Source organism: Protopterus annectens, chromosome 10.part0 (assembly GCF_019279795.1).
Source record: "Protopterus annectens isolate FY-2018-M chromosome 10.part0, PAN1.0, whole genome shotgun sequence".
In the NCBI taxonomy this organism is placed as follows: Eukaryota; Metazoa; Chordata; order Ceratodontiformes; family Protopteridae; genus Protopterus; species Protopterus annectens.
In genome coordinates this window covers 1,025,742,637-1,025,757,116 of record NC_056744.1, presented here as the reverse complement: position 1 = coordinate 1,025,757,116, position 14,480 = coordinate 1,025,742,637, and the positions used below count along the sequence as shown (strand labels likewise).

The following is a 14,480-nucleotide window of genomic DNA, read 5'->3' as shown; positions in this document are numbered from 1 at the left end:
GGGGTAGAATCCATGATTGCAAAGTCATCCCCAGTGAAACAGTCAGCCCACAGCATAAACCACTAGTTGCCACAATCAGCTGTAAGCAGTAGTCAGAGAAGGTTCTAAGGTCAACAGAGACCAGGATGAAGACCTGGAAGTTGACTGGAGAGAAAGTACAACAGTTCAAGGAATTACTAAGGGCTCTAGCACCCCAAGAAGAGGAGGAAATAGGTGGAGATGAACAAGAATGGGAGCACCTGAAAACCATATGTGTCCGGACTACAGAAGAGATATGTGGCCGAGCCAGGTATGGAAATAAGATGCATAAGGAAAGCTGGTGGTTGAATGCAGAAGTCCAGGAAGTCATCAAAAGAAAGAAGGCGTGTAAGAAGAAGTGGGAGATAGAAATAAACTCACCAGGCTAGGAAGGACTACTGGTTGGCTAACAAAGAAGCTAAGAAAGAAGTCGCAGTTGCAAAGAACATGGCATCTGAGGCACTCTACCAACTTCTGGAAAGTGACTCAGTAAGAGGCACAAAGAAACTATATCAGGTTGCAAGACAAAGGCAGAAATCAGACACCCTTAATAAGGGATGCCAGCGACAACCTGCTCACCAATCTACAGGACATCAAAGGCAAATGGGAGGATTATTTCCAGCAGCTTCTGAAGGAAGAAAACCCCAGAAAAGCTGTACTGCCCCAGAAACTGCCTACGATGAGAGAAGAAGAGGAGCCTAGCCTAGAAGAAGTAAGAACAGCACTAAAGAAAATGAAGTCAGGGAAAGCAGCAGGCTTAGATGAGGTCACAGCAGATATGATAAAGATGCTGGGTGAGATAGGGGAGAAATGGCTTCTGAGGGTACTCATAGCAGTGTGGAGAGAAAGGCCTATCCCAGATAACTGGAGAACAAGCATACTCGTGTCAGTGTACAAGAACAAAGGGGGCATCCACAACTGTGGACAGTACGGAGGCATCAAACTCCTATCATATTGCATGAAAGTTCTGGAGAGGGCGATAGATAAATCGATAGAGTAGTAGAATGTAAGATTGGGAGATGAGTAGCTTGGATTCAGATCAGTATGTGCAGCACAGTTGACCCAATGTTTGCAGTGAGACCGATTCTTGAGAAAAAACTAGAGATGAGGAGAGTGTCCAACTGGGTATTCCTAGATTTGGAGAAAGCGTATCACAAGGTCCCAAGAAAGCTGATCTGGGCAGTTCTGTGGTGGTTTGAAGTCCCAGAAACATTTGTAGAATTAGTGCAGGATATGTACAAGGACCCAATGACTCGAGCACAAACAGTTTTCAGCCTTAGGAGGGGTTCCCAATGGGAGTGGGTGTACACCAGGGTTCAGCTCTTGGTCCACTGCTGTTCATACAGGTGATGGACTACATTAGTAAACAAGTCGGAAGGGGCAGTCAACAAAGTTGCTGTATGCAGACAATGTGGCATTACAGGCAGACTCTGAGCTAGAACTTCAGCAAAGGATAGGAGAATGGAATGCAAAACTGAGGGCACATGGAATGAAACTAAGCACAGATAAGACAGTGGTAATGGCCGCAAACTGGGGAAATTAGAAAAAGCTGAGAAAAGAAATAGAAGAGAAGATAATGGAACAGCTAAATAGCTTCAAGTATCTGGGAGGGGTGGCTGAGGAGAAGGGAAATCTGAATGAAAAGGTCAAAGCTAGAATCAGAGGGGCTGCAGCCAACTGGCATAGTGTGTCTGGTGTAGTCTATGACAAAAGAATGCCAAAGAAGCTGAAAAGTAAGGTGTACAAGACAGGGGTGCAACCAGTACTACTGTATGGTACAGAAACCTGGGCAGTAAAGGCAGAACATTTGAAGAAGCTAGAGGTGATGGAATTGAAGTGCCTGAGAAGGGTAGTAGGGTGCACACTGTGGGACAGACGAAGAAATGAGGACATAAGAGCAGAACCCAAGGTAGCTGCAATTGCAGAAAAGATCAAAGTGAACAGATTTCTGTGGTTTGAACACGTGCAGAAAAGCAGAAGACAGTCTGGTGAGGAAGATTTGGGACAGACAGGAAGAAGGTAAGAGGAAGCAAGGATGCCTTAGCAAAGAGGTGGATGGATTGTGTGAAAGATGTGCGACAGTCAGGCATGAATTTTGAAGAAGACATGAGTGTGGCACTGAATTGACAGAGTTGGTGACTGTTAACACGATACCCCGACCCCGTGTAGGGAAAAAGGGGGCTGATGATGATTTTAAGGGTATTTAACAAATATTCAGGCATCTTCAGAGATAGTTTTTTACTATTTATTTTGAGTTGTGAGAAACACTATGTCCTACGTTGGTAAGCTGATATGATTTCTGATATTTTCTTGAAAATTAATAGGTTTCAAAAATTAACATTCTGATGTGTATTATAATCCCTTAGATTCCTTCATTTGTCAGTTAGCTGTGTGGCATTTGCACCATGTCCTCAGTTAGAATAAGAGCTGATAGGTAGTTACTAAGCATGTGGTCCAGGAGGCCAGTAAGGAGCCTTGTCCATATTCTCAAGTGCCCCAAAGCACTGCCTGTTTAAGTTAGTTGCTTCAAGGTCACACACTACCCAAGTGAAGACGCTATACACTTGGAACAGGCAGCAGCTCATTAACAGATTAATGCTTTTAGTACTCTGCACTAATGTAAATTAGAAGAGTAGGCGGAATAAAAAAAAGTAGCACTCGAAGCTTTCCTCAACTGTTTTGGTACATAATTGCAGTTTTAATTTGTCAGTAGCAAAGTGCAGTGAAAGAGCGATACATTTTTGAGACTGCTGCTCTTCATACACATGATGGAACTGCATTAGACAGAAAAGCTGCATACATGTAGAATTATAAACTGCATTAAAATTACAGCTTTTTATCATTTTAATTGCAGTTACTTAACATATTACTGTATTTTGTAACTTTGTATTCCCTTTTGTATTTATCCTCCAACAGGTGCACATAGTTTTGAGGTGGGTTTGATTAGGAACTGTGTATGTATGTGGAATGACAGTTTTCTTTTCTCCCCTAGTGATTCAAACTCAGTTATCCTTTGAAATTATGCCATTTTGTATAGTTGCATATTAACTTGATTTATTTTATTTTTCAGGTTGCAGCTGGAGCAGTTGGCTTGGCTCAGAGAGCTCTTGATGAAGCCACCAAGTATGCTTTGGAAAGGAAGACCTTTGGAAAGTTTCTTGCTGAGGTGAGTACCACTTCATTTTCCTGCAAACAAGGAGTATGAAAAATACATTTTAGGAACGTTAATTGTAGTGTTTTAGTAAAGTGCCTTATGAATAGGATTAGTCACATTAACAGGGTTCTAGTGATTTATATGTGACGAGGATAGCTGTTCCTATATGCAGAACATTGCAGTTGAGTTAAGAATAATTATTCATAATGTGTGATTGTCCAGCAACTGTTAAAAATTACTTCTTGCGTATAATATAGTTGTTATTGAGGCTGAAAGTGAGTGGAATTAAATGTTACACAGCTGGGAGAGGGATTTTATTATATCATTTCCAGTGTGCAGTGATGCGCGTAATGATTCAATCCACACCTTGTAATAAACCAAGCTTGTGAAGTCTCCTTCCATTGTTGTCTACATTTGTTAAGAAGTGGAAAGCAAGATCTTTCCTTTACAAAGAGAGAGCTCTTCATTTAGGAACCACCTATGTCCTATGACGAAGTTAAAAGGAATTAGTTTGTTACCAAAACCCTTGAGGAAAGTGAACAAAAGTGCACAGTAAGGAGACTGGAATGCATTATACCTTTCCCACCTGCACAGGTACATGCTGAATCATAACATTTAAGCACATAGGTTAATATTTATAAATGTTTTCAGTTACCATTAAGGCACCCTGTATGGTACAGTTTGATTAGGTTTGAGTTTTTTTTTTATGTAACCATTTTCATTCTTTATGGAGTTGGCTCAGATACATTCCATGATTTCACAGATGATTCTGTTGAGGCTAATAAGATGGTAGTTGGCAGGGTGTGTGGTGTACTTGTGAAATGACACGTGACATTCATTCTCCAGAGGTCAGGTAATTATCCCAATTATCCTGTGGAAAGACTAAGCCTGAAAAGGTTTATGAATGGTTCTGCAGTGTTGTACTTTGTACAAGGTAGGAAACAGCCTGGTACATTTTGTGAGAAAGTGTAGATGTTTTTGGGTGAGAATAGAGCTTCTATGATTTGGTCCATAGTCCGTTTTGAAAAAAGGATTGTAGTGATACAAGATAAAGAACAAAGGGAGTGGATGGAAGTGGTGAAATTGGAACGTGATTATTAGCAAGGACTTTGCTAAGACCCAAAGTCAGAATAGGTAGTACCTTTTGACTGGAGTTCAGTACAGTTTGGGTTGTTACTTCTAATACTCATAATGTAGTTAAAAATGGCCTTATGAAAATCCTAGGTGGCTGCTTTCAGGTCATAACCTGCCATAGTCTTTTAATGGTATTCCTGAGATCTTTGCTTGCCTGCCTAAGCACCCTCTTATGGAGGGAAGTGAGGAACCTTTTATATGAGGGAATTTTTTCCCTCTAAGACTTTGTTTATTTGGAAATTCTACTGTATAGGTTTATTTTTGAATTTTTTTCCTGTACTTGTGCCAGTTGGGGTGGTTTTCTCTATGTATTGGTTTAGATGGTCATAGGAATAAGAGCTATGTTTATCAGCCTTGATAGTTAATTCAGCAGGTGGGGGTGCTTTTAAAATTCTTCATGTCCTCAGAGGTGGATATTAGGTTGGTTTTGCAGCAATCTTTTGACTATGATGGAGTTATTGGGCAGGCTGGTACTAATTTAGATGGAGAAATTTTCTGATCATTTTTGATCAAGAAGGGAATGACATTAGGAGGGGCAACATCTATAAGGTTGTCAAGTATTTTGTCACCTCTGATAGGGACTTGGGTTATTTTATTGAGGAAGCTAGTATTGATAAAATCAAACAACTGATGGACAGTTGTAGCACAATTCCTGTTATGTTAATGAACAGGTAGGTAAGGTCACCAAGATTAGCATATTCAAATTTAGTAGGTGTAGGTATGTTTTGTTGAACAATGTGGATGGATTTTGTGAAACTGTGGGACTTTGGAAAAAAAGGGGTGTTTCCTGTTATGCAAAAGGTTACATGATATGCTTATGTTTGATGGAGTACTGTGGGACTTGCCTCTTCGCAGAATGTTATCATTTAAAGTTCATTAGGCTGCACGTGTGTAGAAACTTCAGGATGGGGATGCTCAGCAGTAGTACAGAGCACTGTATACTAATAATGCCTATATTTTTATTGGTCATAGAGTACACTGTTTACTATTTTAAACAGGTTCTTGTTTTGTACCAAGGATGCACTATGCAAGACAAATATTCCTTTTGAAATTTAAATGCTGTTAATCTGCATAGAAGTTAATTCGGACACAGGAGCCCTGGACAGTGAGCTAGTCTCTGTTGCTTTTGAAGCGACCACATATGGGCAGTGCAAGTAGATAAGAATGACAGGAATACAGTATGCATTTGCAGACTACTAGCAAGTTTGATTTCACGTTTGTCTTTGAATTTAGGAAGAATGCAGTCCAGTGGAGTCAGCCATAATAGTTGAACTGCATATAGCTGAAACACAATTCTGTATGGGCAAAATGGACCTGTGGAATAACAGTAAAGATCTTAAATCTTAAAAAAAAAAAAAAGTGAAGTCTCCCAAGTCATGAGCATGAGTGACACACCATTTCAAATCAGCGGACTAATTTGGCTGTCTGCTTTTAAATGCTGACTGAAGCTACTATACATTCTACGGTTATACACTTGTTACTATATCAACTAATATAATTAAAATCATGTAAGCACTGACAGCAGCAGCTTCTTCATTTCCAAGATAGCTGCACATTGATTAATGGTTTATCTACAGCCCTCCCAGTGTGAAAAAAGAAACTAAAAGACAAGGACCAGGAACTCTGTCACTTTTAGTAAATTCAGATCTGATGCCTTTTTCGTCCATACGTCAATGATGCGAAGTCGAATCTGACCTCAGATCTAGCTTCGGCCACTTCCACAGATTTTGTCTCTGTAGCTTGAACTCCTCTTCTTACCCACATTCCTCCATTTAGCCTGGATTACCTCAGATTTCATTTGCCGCTTGAGTGATTCAGATGTGGTCCCCTGTGTAGCTTGAGCGTATGATCCGATGAGTGATTTAATTTTTGATCTTTATTGTTAACTTTACCCTTTGCATTTTATTCTCCCTTTCTTCTGCTAAAAATAAATAAACCACTATACTGTTTGGTAAAGTTTCTGTTTATTGTTCTTGTGCTTCATGGGACTCCTGCCCTGCATTGGCTTTTCTCCTTTTTCTTGCTACCCATCCTTTTGGGTACTTTATATCTTTGGTGGTAGTGTCTTTCTTTGTGCTGTTGTTGGTACTAGGTCTGCCTTTCCCCCTTTTCTGTTGTTGTTTCTACTTGAAAGATGGCTGATAAGCCTCCAGGCTTCAAGAAGTGTACTTCATGTGGGCACAAAATTCCCAACTCGGATACCTACCCCAAGTGTGTTTCTTGTCGAGGGGCTGCCCATCTTAATGTAGAATGTGAGATTTGAATGGGGTTCAACTACCACTCGCTCGTTGAGTGCTTTAACAAATGTGTAGTAGTAGAAGGGAGCACGCCTTTTAGTAGTACTTCTGCTGGAGCTTTCCCGCCTACTAAAAAATCTTCAGAGAAGGATAAAGGGGACTCTTCGGTCAAGGCTAAGGACTCAAGGAAGTGATCCCCTGATCATTCTCCTTCATCCATTTTGGGCTTGGCTCCACCCAAAAAGGAGCAACATTTTTCAGAGCTGCCGGGTTCCTCAGATCTGTCAAGATCCAAGTCCAAGTGTCCGGTTCACTGTTCACTAAGGTTTACCCCAGTGCCTATGCCCTTGAGGCCCCATTCACTCTTTTTGCAAGAGACTCCTCTAAGTATATCCAGACCATCTTCAACTTACTCAGCCATCAGATCATCTAGGAGTCCAACTGAAGCAGATTTGGATAAGATGATGAATTTCCTCAAGACCCAGATTCAGTTTGGGGTCATTTTGGCTCCCTCTCCCATTGGACCCATGAGACTACCTCCAACCCATACCCAACTCTTGACTCCTAATCCAGTCCATCCTGCAGTTTTGGAGCCCTCAGACCTGAGAATTCCAAGTTTGTCTGTGTCAGATCTGAAGGCTTTCATAGACTCTGATTCCAGTCACCACTGACCCTATCTGAACTGAAAGGATCTCTGAGCCATGGTGTCAGTGCCATATCTGGGAGGGTTGGGTTTGAATCCAGTGCTCTTGGAGCTGTCCCTGCCTGTTGTGGACTTGGCAGTAGACAGCTTAGCTTAGAGTTTTGTGTCTAGGCAGGACCGTAGGGATGCTCTGATCTGTCCTAGACAGGTCTCTTTAGCTCCTGCCAGGCTGGCCCATAGCTTCTGCCTTTGAGGTAGTGATCGTTTTGCACCTCCTTGGACAAGGCATCCTTGCCTCCTTCGGGTCCTCCCCATCTTCAGTTGTCTGCTTTGGGCACTTGAGTCCCGTCATCCTGTCCCATATGGGCAGACAGCATGGTCATGCCTGGAGACTCGCCTCATCCAGGACTTTGCTCATACTTATGAGTTATCTCCGGAACATCCCCAGCAGCGAGCTCCCTAAGAAGGGTATATGCAAAATGAAGCTGTTTGATTCCCCACAGGAATCATAGAAAGAAGACATCAACTTTGATAAAGGAAGGGTCCCCCAGATCACCCCTTGAGGATGTCACTTTTGGTGAAATACTTTAACTTTTGAGACAGAAAGGTGGTTGGTTTTCCAACATACCCCCCCCCCCCCCGGAGTCGGTGTTTCTCAAAGCTTTTGTGCTGGCTCTGCTGTGTCCTGGATAGTCCCCCCAGTGGAGGAGATGATGGACCTCATCTCCTGCCAGGCTTGGAAGAATCAGGATGTCATTGAGCCAATCCCAAAATGACCTGACAGGTGCCTCATGGCACTAAAGGATCATGCCCATTAGAGCAAAGGTCCCCCAGTAGATGCTATAGTGGTAGTAGCAGCCACCAAGGAGGAGCTTGCCGAACAGAGTTCTTCAGTCCATCTTTCAAACAGAGAGTTTAGGGAGTTGGACAGATACGAGAAGGATGTTTATGCTTCAGTGACCTTCTCTCTCAGATCTCTGAACTATGTAGCACACATAACAAGATTTCAGAAGGACTTGATCAAGGAGTTTTCCAGTGCCCCTACAGAGTCCATGTTTGTGGAGGACAAGAAGACTGTTACTTTGCAACTGACTATCCTCCAGTCCCTTTAGAATGCCTCTGAGGCTGATTTCACCAGCCTCGGAGGGAGCTTTCAGAGCCACAGGTTCAGGAATTGTCTTGAGAAGGCATGCCTGGATGTGACTTTTGCAGAGCCCTTCAAGTAGCCATTCATGAGTGCTCCCTATGATGGTCCCACCTTATTCATCACAAATACTCTTCTCTTCTCCTCAAAGGACTTTCACAGAACCAGAGAGGAAGTAGGAAGATGTGATTCCACAAGTCACAAGGGTTTTCCCAGGACCCCTTTGGGAACAGGTTCCCCCAAGGCAGAAGAGGGAACTCTAATGGTAAACATTGCCCACGCAGCAGAGGAGACCCATAACATGAGGGCTTCAGAGGTCCTTTATATAAGAGGCCCTTTCAGCATTCCTGAAAGGTTGTCTGCCTGCTGCAGTCTGGAGGCAGTCAGGGAATACTTACCCTTGCACTCAGAAGCCTGGACAGTCATCACCAAAGATACTTGGGTGCAGAGGATTATATCCAGAGGTTATTAAATGCCCTTTCTCTTCAGCTTCCAAATCAGCCCAGGAAAATTCCTGACATTCCACCCAGTCAGGAGAAAGCGGCAGCTACAGAAATAGAAAAACTGCTGGCAAAAAGAGTCATCCAAACGATCCTCCCAGACCAGCAAGAATACGGAACTTACTTGCAGTTCTTTTTAGTGCCAAAGAAAAATGGGTACATAAGATCGATCTTAGATTTCAGCATGCTGAATCAGTTTGTCAAACAGTCAAAGTTCGGAATGGTCACAATTCAATCCACTGCTGTTGCACAAGGATGACTGGATGTGCTCAGTTGATCTCCAGGATGGGTACTATCTCGCCAAAATAGACAGGCAATCCATGAGATACCTATGCTTCCATCTGAGAGCCAGCTACTACCAGTTTAGAGCCCTGCCCTTTGGCCTCATCACAGCCCCCAAGATGTTCACCAAGTGCATGGTAGTGGTTGCATCTCACTTGAGATTGCTAGGATTCAGGATGTTTTCATATCTCAACTACAGGCTCCTCTTGCTCCCACCAAGTTTCTACTGATTCATGCTAGGGACTACTTGCTCCAGGTATGTCTTCAACTGGGCATCACAGTGAACTATGACAAGTCTCAGCTCTCCCCCACTCAAGTCCTGGAATTCACTGGTGCTCATCTGGATATGGTGATACAGATTTCAAGCTTGCCTTAGTGAAGATTAAACACTTTGCAGAGTCAAGCATTCTATATTCACTCTCTTCTTTCTTCTCTAGCAAGTTACTGTTGCAGCTTCTTGGTCTACAGCAGATTCCATAAATCTATTACCCTTAGCAAGTTATCACACGAGGGTGCTGCAATGGACACTTGCAGTGCAATGATCAGTAATATGACCCACCTTCCTAACTGCACCCATATGGATAACAAGAAATAACAGAGAACACATATCTTGGTGGATCACTGCAAAATAAGTTTCTCAGGGTCTATCTTTTATTCTTCCAAAACCAAAGCCGTAGTGACTATGCATGCTTTCTAGTTGGGGGGCATTACTAGGGAAGGATGGTCCAAGGCACTTGATCTTCAAGTTAACCATGTGGTTTCCCCGCTTCCATTGATGGCTAGACAGTCCAAGCTTTCTTCCCCGGTTCAATACATCCTCTCAGAAGCATTATACTAGAAAGATTTACAAGAGTAAATAGAAAAGATTTTCCCTTTGGGCTCTTCAAAGTCAAATAGTTCTTGCCTCTGTTTTCAGTAGCAGAACTAGTTCCATGATAAAGGTCCAACTTGCAGCTGTCTGTAATTTTCACATAGGAGAAAAACACCCGTCCTCGGCATCATCAAGATTATGTAAAGCCTTTCTCAAAGATACCTTCATGCTGTGACCACCTGTTAAGGATCATAATCCTCAGTGGGATTTAACAATACTTCAAGCTTTGACTCAGTCTCCCTTTCAACCATCTTCCAAGGTGGACTTAAAATTTTTGTTTTGGCAAACCATTTTTCTTGTTGCGATCACATCAGCCAGATGGTTCAGAACTCTAGGCTCTCTCTTTTGAGCCACCATATCTGATATTTCACAAGGACAGGGTGTCCTCCATACTTATCCTGCTGTTCTACCCAGGGTAGCTTCAGAAACTGCTATAAATCATTCCCTCAACATTTCTGTTTTCTGTCCAGAATTTTCCAACAAAATACTAAAACACAGGACTAAAGATTTCAGAAATTCAGACCAGCTATTTGTTTTCTTTTCCAAAGCTAGGTTGGGCAAATCAGTCTTAAAAGAAAACTTTGGCCAAATGGCTCACTGATTGCATTTGTTTATAAGAAGAAAGGAATAACATTACCTAAACCTCCTAAGGCTCATTCCACCAGATAATTGGCCATATCCTCCACTTTCTGATCCAAAGCTTCCACAGATATCTGTGCAGCAGCAACTAATACTCATACTTTTATTGTACATTTCAAAGTGGACATTTCAACTAGGGCAGGACAGCATTTGGCTCCACCGTACTCCACAGTATCATTCCTTCAGGTCCACCTTGGAGTTCTCTGTCTGAAACCTCTGCCCCAGCAGGTTGAGGAATGGATGAAAAAGACAGCAGATACAAAAGTTATGTGCTCACCATAACTGTGCATCTGCGTTGTCTAATTTTTGTCTTTCCTCAACCTCCTTCCATCTAACACTCTTCCTTATTCGAAGATTTGCATAGGGACTTCTAGTATGTCATGGAGTATTTTTCTGCCTGCCTTTCTAATGACCTCCAGCCTTTTTCTTCCCTTCTAGTTTGCCTGGAATTTGAGTTGTAATTACACTGCATTCTTATTAACTTTTTTGTTGTGGTGTAGGAAAATAGGGGGTATAGTGGGCATACTCTGTCTGAGGGTAAAACCAGGTTTAAAGATGAGATTATGTATTAATGGAGGAGCTCAAACTATGAACCCAAAGTTTGTGGAAGTGGCCAAATCCAGATTGAGACCCCCATCTGTTGAGGACAGATGAAAACAAGCAACACAGATCCATTGTTATGGTGAGTACATAACTTTCATTTACTGGCTAGTAATTACACTGCCTAGATGCCAGCAAAGTAGAAACTAAGAGACCCTAAAAGAAAATCAGCTAGAAAAGGTGAAGTGAAAGCACTGACTGGGAAGAATCCTGCATCTGTTCTTCAAAAAGGTCCAGCTTTGCTGCAAAACATGGCTTCCGGTACTCTAGGGGAAAGATAAGTCAAGTGTGCTCAGAGCTGATTAAAATAAGCAAAACACTGAAGGAGTATATCAGCTGAAATAAAAGTCAGCTGATAAAACTGCAAAAGTCAGAGGTCTAAATGAGGAAAAGGCTGACTGAGTATGAAACTATTTACAAAGAGGTGTTTCAAAAAATAGTAATAATTAGAGGACAGAGCATGGAGAGGAAATCTGAGGTTTTCTGCTGTACCAGAGAAACTAGAAGGAACGACTACTAATTTTATGAAAACACAGATAAGCAAATGGACTGGTATTCCATAGCAAGAACTGTTGCTCCAAATGTAGCCATGAGAAAGCAGCCAAGACCTGCATTAATAAAGGGGAAGACTGTCTCTAGCCTGCAGTCCAAATAAATTATTGGCCTCTCCCCATTCTGTTATCTTTCCCTCTCCAAATTATTTGCTCCCAATACCTTGGTTCTTATGCCAGTTTTCTCCAATAATTCCAGCCCCCTCCTGCCTATTGGCTGTATCCCTAATTGCTGTCAATCCTATCAGTAGAATCTTCTTCATTCCCATGATGGCTTAGTTCTTAGAATACTTTCTGCTGCTTTATGAATATAATATTCTGTATGGTTATTGTTATTCTCCTTAAGGATCTGCATCCAAAATCCCAGTCTCTCCTTGTTACCTGAACTTTCCTCCTGTTTCATCATCATCCCTTTCCACTTTGACAACATCAGATCCTATAATTCAATCTCCATTTATCCTTGACGTGTAGGACTCTGTTCCACGTCTCGGAACCAGCCCGGCCATTACAACAGCTTGTGCGAACTAAAAACTCCTGCGCCAAGTCCCTACCCAGAATGCCTCTCTCTAGATTACCTCAGATCTCATTTGCCACTCTTTTTTCTTCTACTATGACTAAACATTTTCTAAAGCCTTTCTTGCTCCTACCCAGTTAGCTTAGTTATCTTTTTATGGTAGTTTTTCTCTCTTAATCTTGGTCACTTCTTTGAGTGAATGTACTATCTCCTTTCCCTCTTTACTGTGTGGTATCTGTCCTACCATTGCTGGAAGTGCTGTCCCTTTTCTTCTACCTGTGGTAGTTTTTGGCTTACTGTTGGTAGCCCTCCTCTCTTTCCTCTCTTCTTTTGTGTGTGTGGATTTGTAGCGTGTTTCTGCCGATTTTATTTTCCCATTCAACATGGCAGATAACAGCAAGGGTACAACTGGTTTCAAACAATGTTCTGGTTGTGGCAGAAAAATGCAAAATTCTGATAGGCATTCTGTGAAGATTGGGTGAAGATAGGTGAAGGCTGCCAGCCTAGCCAGATAGAATTTTGGAGATAATTCTTTCATCTGTAAATATTACTGTAAACCACAGGATTGTTGTCTTAAATGGTAAAAATAGTGTTACATGTGGAACTGGAAAATAATGTAACAACAGTGCACTCTACTGACTAAGTAAAGCATGTTGTGAACCCTTTGATGTTAAAACTCTGAACCAGTACGTCTAGAGTGAGATTTCCTATCTATTGTTTTAAGGCCAGAGTTAATGGCCAGAATTTGAATGCATAAATGTCCTTTATTGCTCTGGTTTCTGCCCAGAGGTGAACAATGTAAATGTAGTTTCTGTTAGCCTGGGAACCCAGGGAAGTGTGAAGAATGATGTAATGTGAACCAGGAATGTGATTTTAAAAACCGAGATAATCAGAGAGCATTAAACATTTTTGTCTTGACCATCCCACTCCCCACCACTGTCTTGCTCTATATGTAAGTTTATCCTAGATTTGTGTTTTCTCTTAGTAATAGCTAGAAACTAGAAAGATTAGACTGTGTTTTTCTGTGATGTCAGAACTGTACTACTGAATTATTTTAAGTATTTCTCTGTGATCTCTGAACTCTTGACTAGCACTGTGTAGTAAAACCTATTGTCTTGTGTTTTGACTTTTTGTAGTTAAGTATTTTAAACCCTTTCAACTGTGGTTGTTTTTGTAGAGATACTTTAAGCTCTTTAGAGTACTTGCATGCCTTTGGTAAAATTGTACAAAGCCTCTCTAATAGCTTTAGCCCTGGGCTATACTACCAATTGGATAATAATATTGCACAGTAATAATTGGACACCCTTTTAAGGGCCTTTGAGTAGCTGAGAAATATTAGTGGGTGGTGGCAGCCGGTACTACCATATAGTCTGGGAAAAGGGGCACAGCTGGAGAACCTGTGCCAGCCTTCCCCAGGAGTGTCTGTGTGGTTGTATAAACTCTTCTCAAAGTGTGTTTGTGTGTGTCAGCTACTTGGGCAGGGACACGAAACACTGGTTGGATAGAGAGGATGCTGGAGGATGTCCTTCAAGAATGCAACTGCAGTCCTTACATATGGGTTGTCCTGCCTCAGGCAGCCCTTCGGTCGGCCAGATTCCAAAGTCTGGGTCCGGCGTCAGCTGATGTCGCTTCTTCCCCGACGTCAGAGCGGCTGGGGTATAAAAGCATCAGTCGGCACCATCTTCTTCAGTCTTTCTTGCCGCGTGGTGCCCGAAGCAGAAACAGTTCGCAAGTGCCGGTCGGCCAGCTCCTGTGTTTTCAGTTACCGAAGTCATCAGTAAGCTAAGTACCCCGTTGGGGAACCTTTTCTTGCCTCAGCCGATGTCAGATATAACTGCAAAAGTTAATAACTGTTTGTCTTGTGGTAAACAAATACCTCATAAGGACTTCCATTCTTACTGCCTTCCCTGCCTTGGCCCAGACCACGACGTCTCGGTCTGTGCTGCCTGTGCTTGCTTCAATAAGCGCACACTCAGGCGCCGGGCAGAATTTGCAAGACTTTTTTGGGGAAAATTACTCCTATATCAGCCATCGGAACAACCGACAATACATATTTCCAAAAAACGGAAGGACCGGGACCGACATTCTCGGCCCGCGACTTCCACCGACACCACGCCAAAACCTACCGCGAGTGCATCGGTCTCTTCGGAGGCGGTATTTCAACCGCTCCAGATCGACGACACCGCTTTACCG

At 42.3% G+C, this 14,480-nt stretch overlaps 1 protein-coding gene across 3 annotated transcripts in view; it reads left to right on the top strand.

Annotated features, from left to right (window-relative positions):
* The window catches only part of ACADM (acyl-CoA dehydrogenase medium chain), a 633,245-nt gene that overhangs the window by 380,309 nt on the left and 238,456 nt on the right, over nucleotides 1–14,480 (top strand). For all 3 annotated transcript variants that reach the window (XM_044085786.1, XM_044085785.1, XM_044085787.1), the window contains one exon: nucleotides 3,089–3,184. In XM_044085786.1, the coding sequence (XP_043941721.1) occupies nucleotides 3,089–3,184 (96 nt within the window). The remainder of the gene's footprint in view (nucleotides 1–3,088; nucleotides 3,185–14,480) is intronic.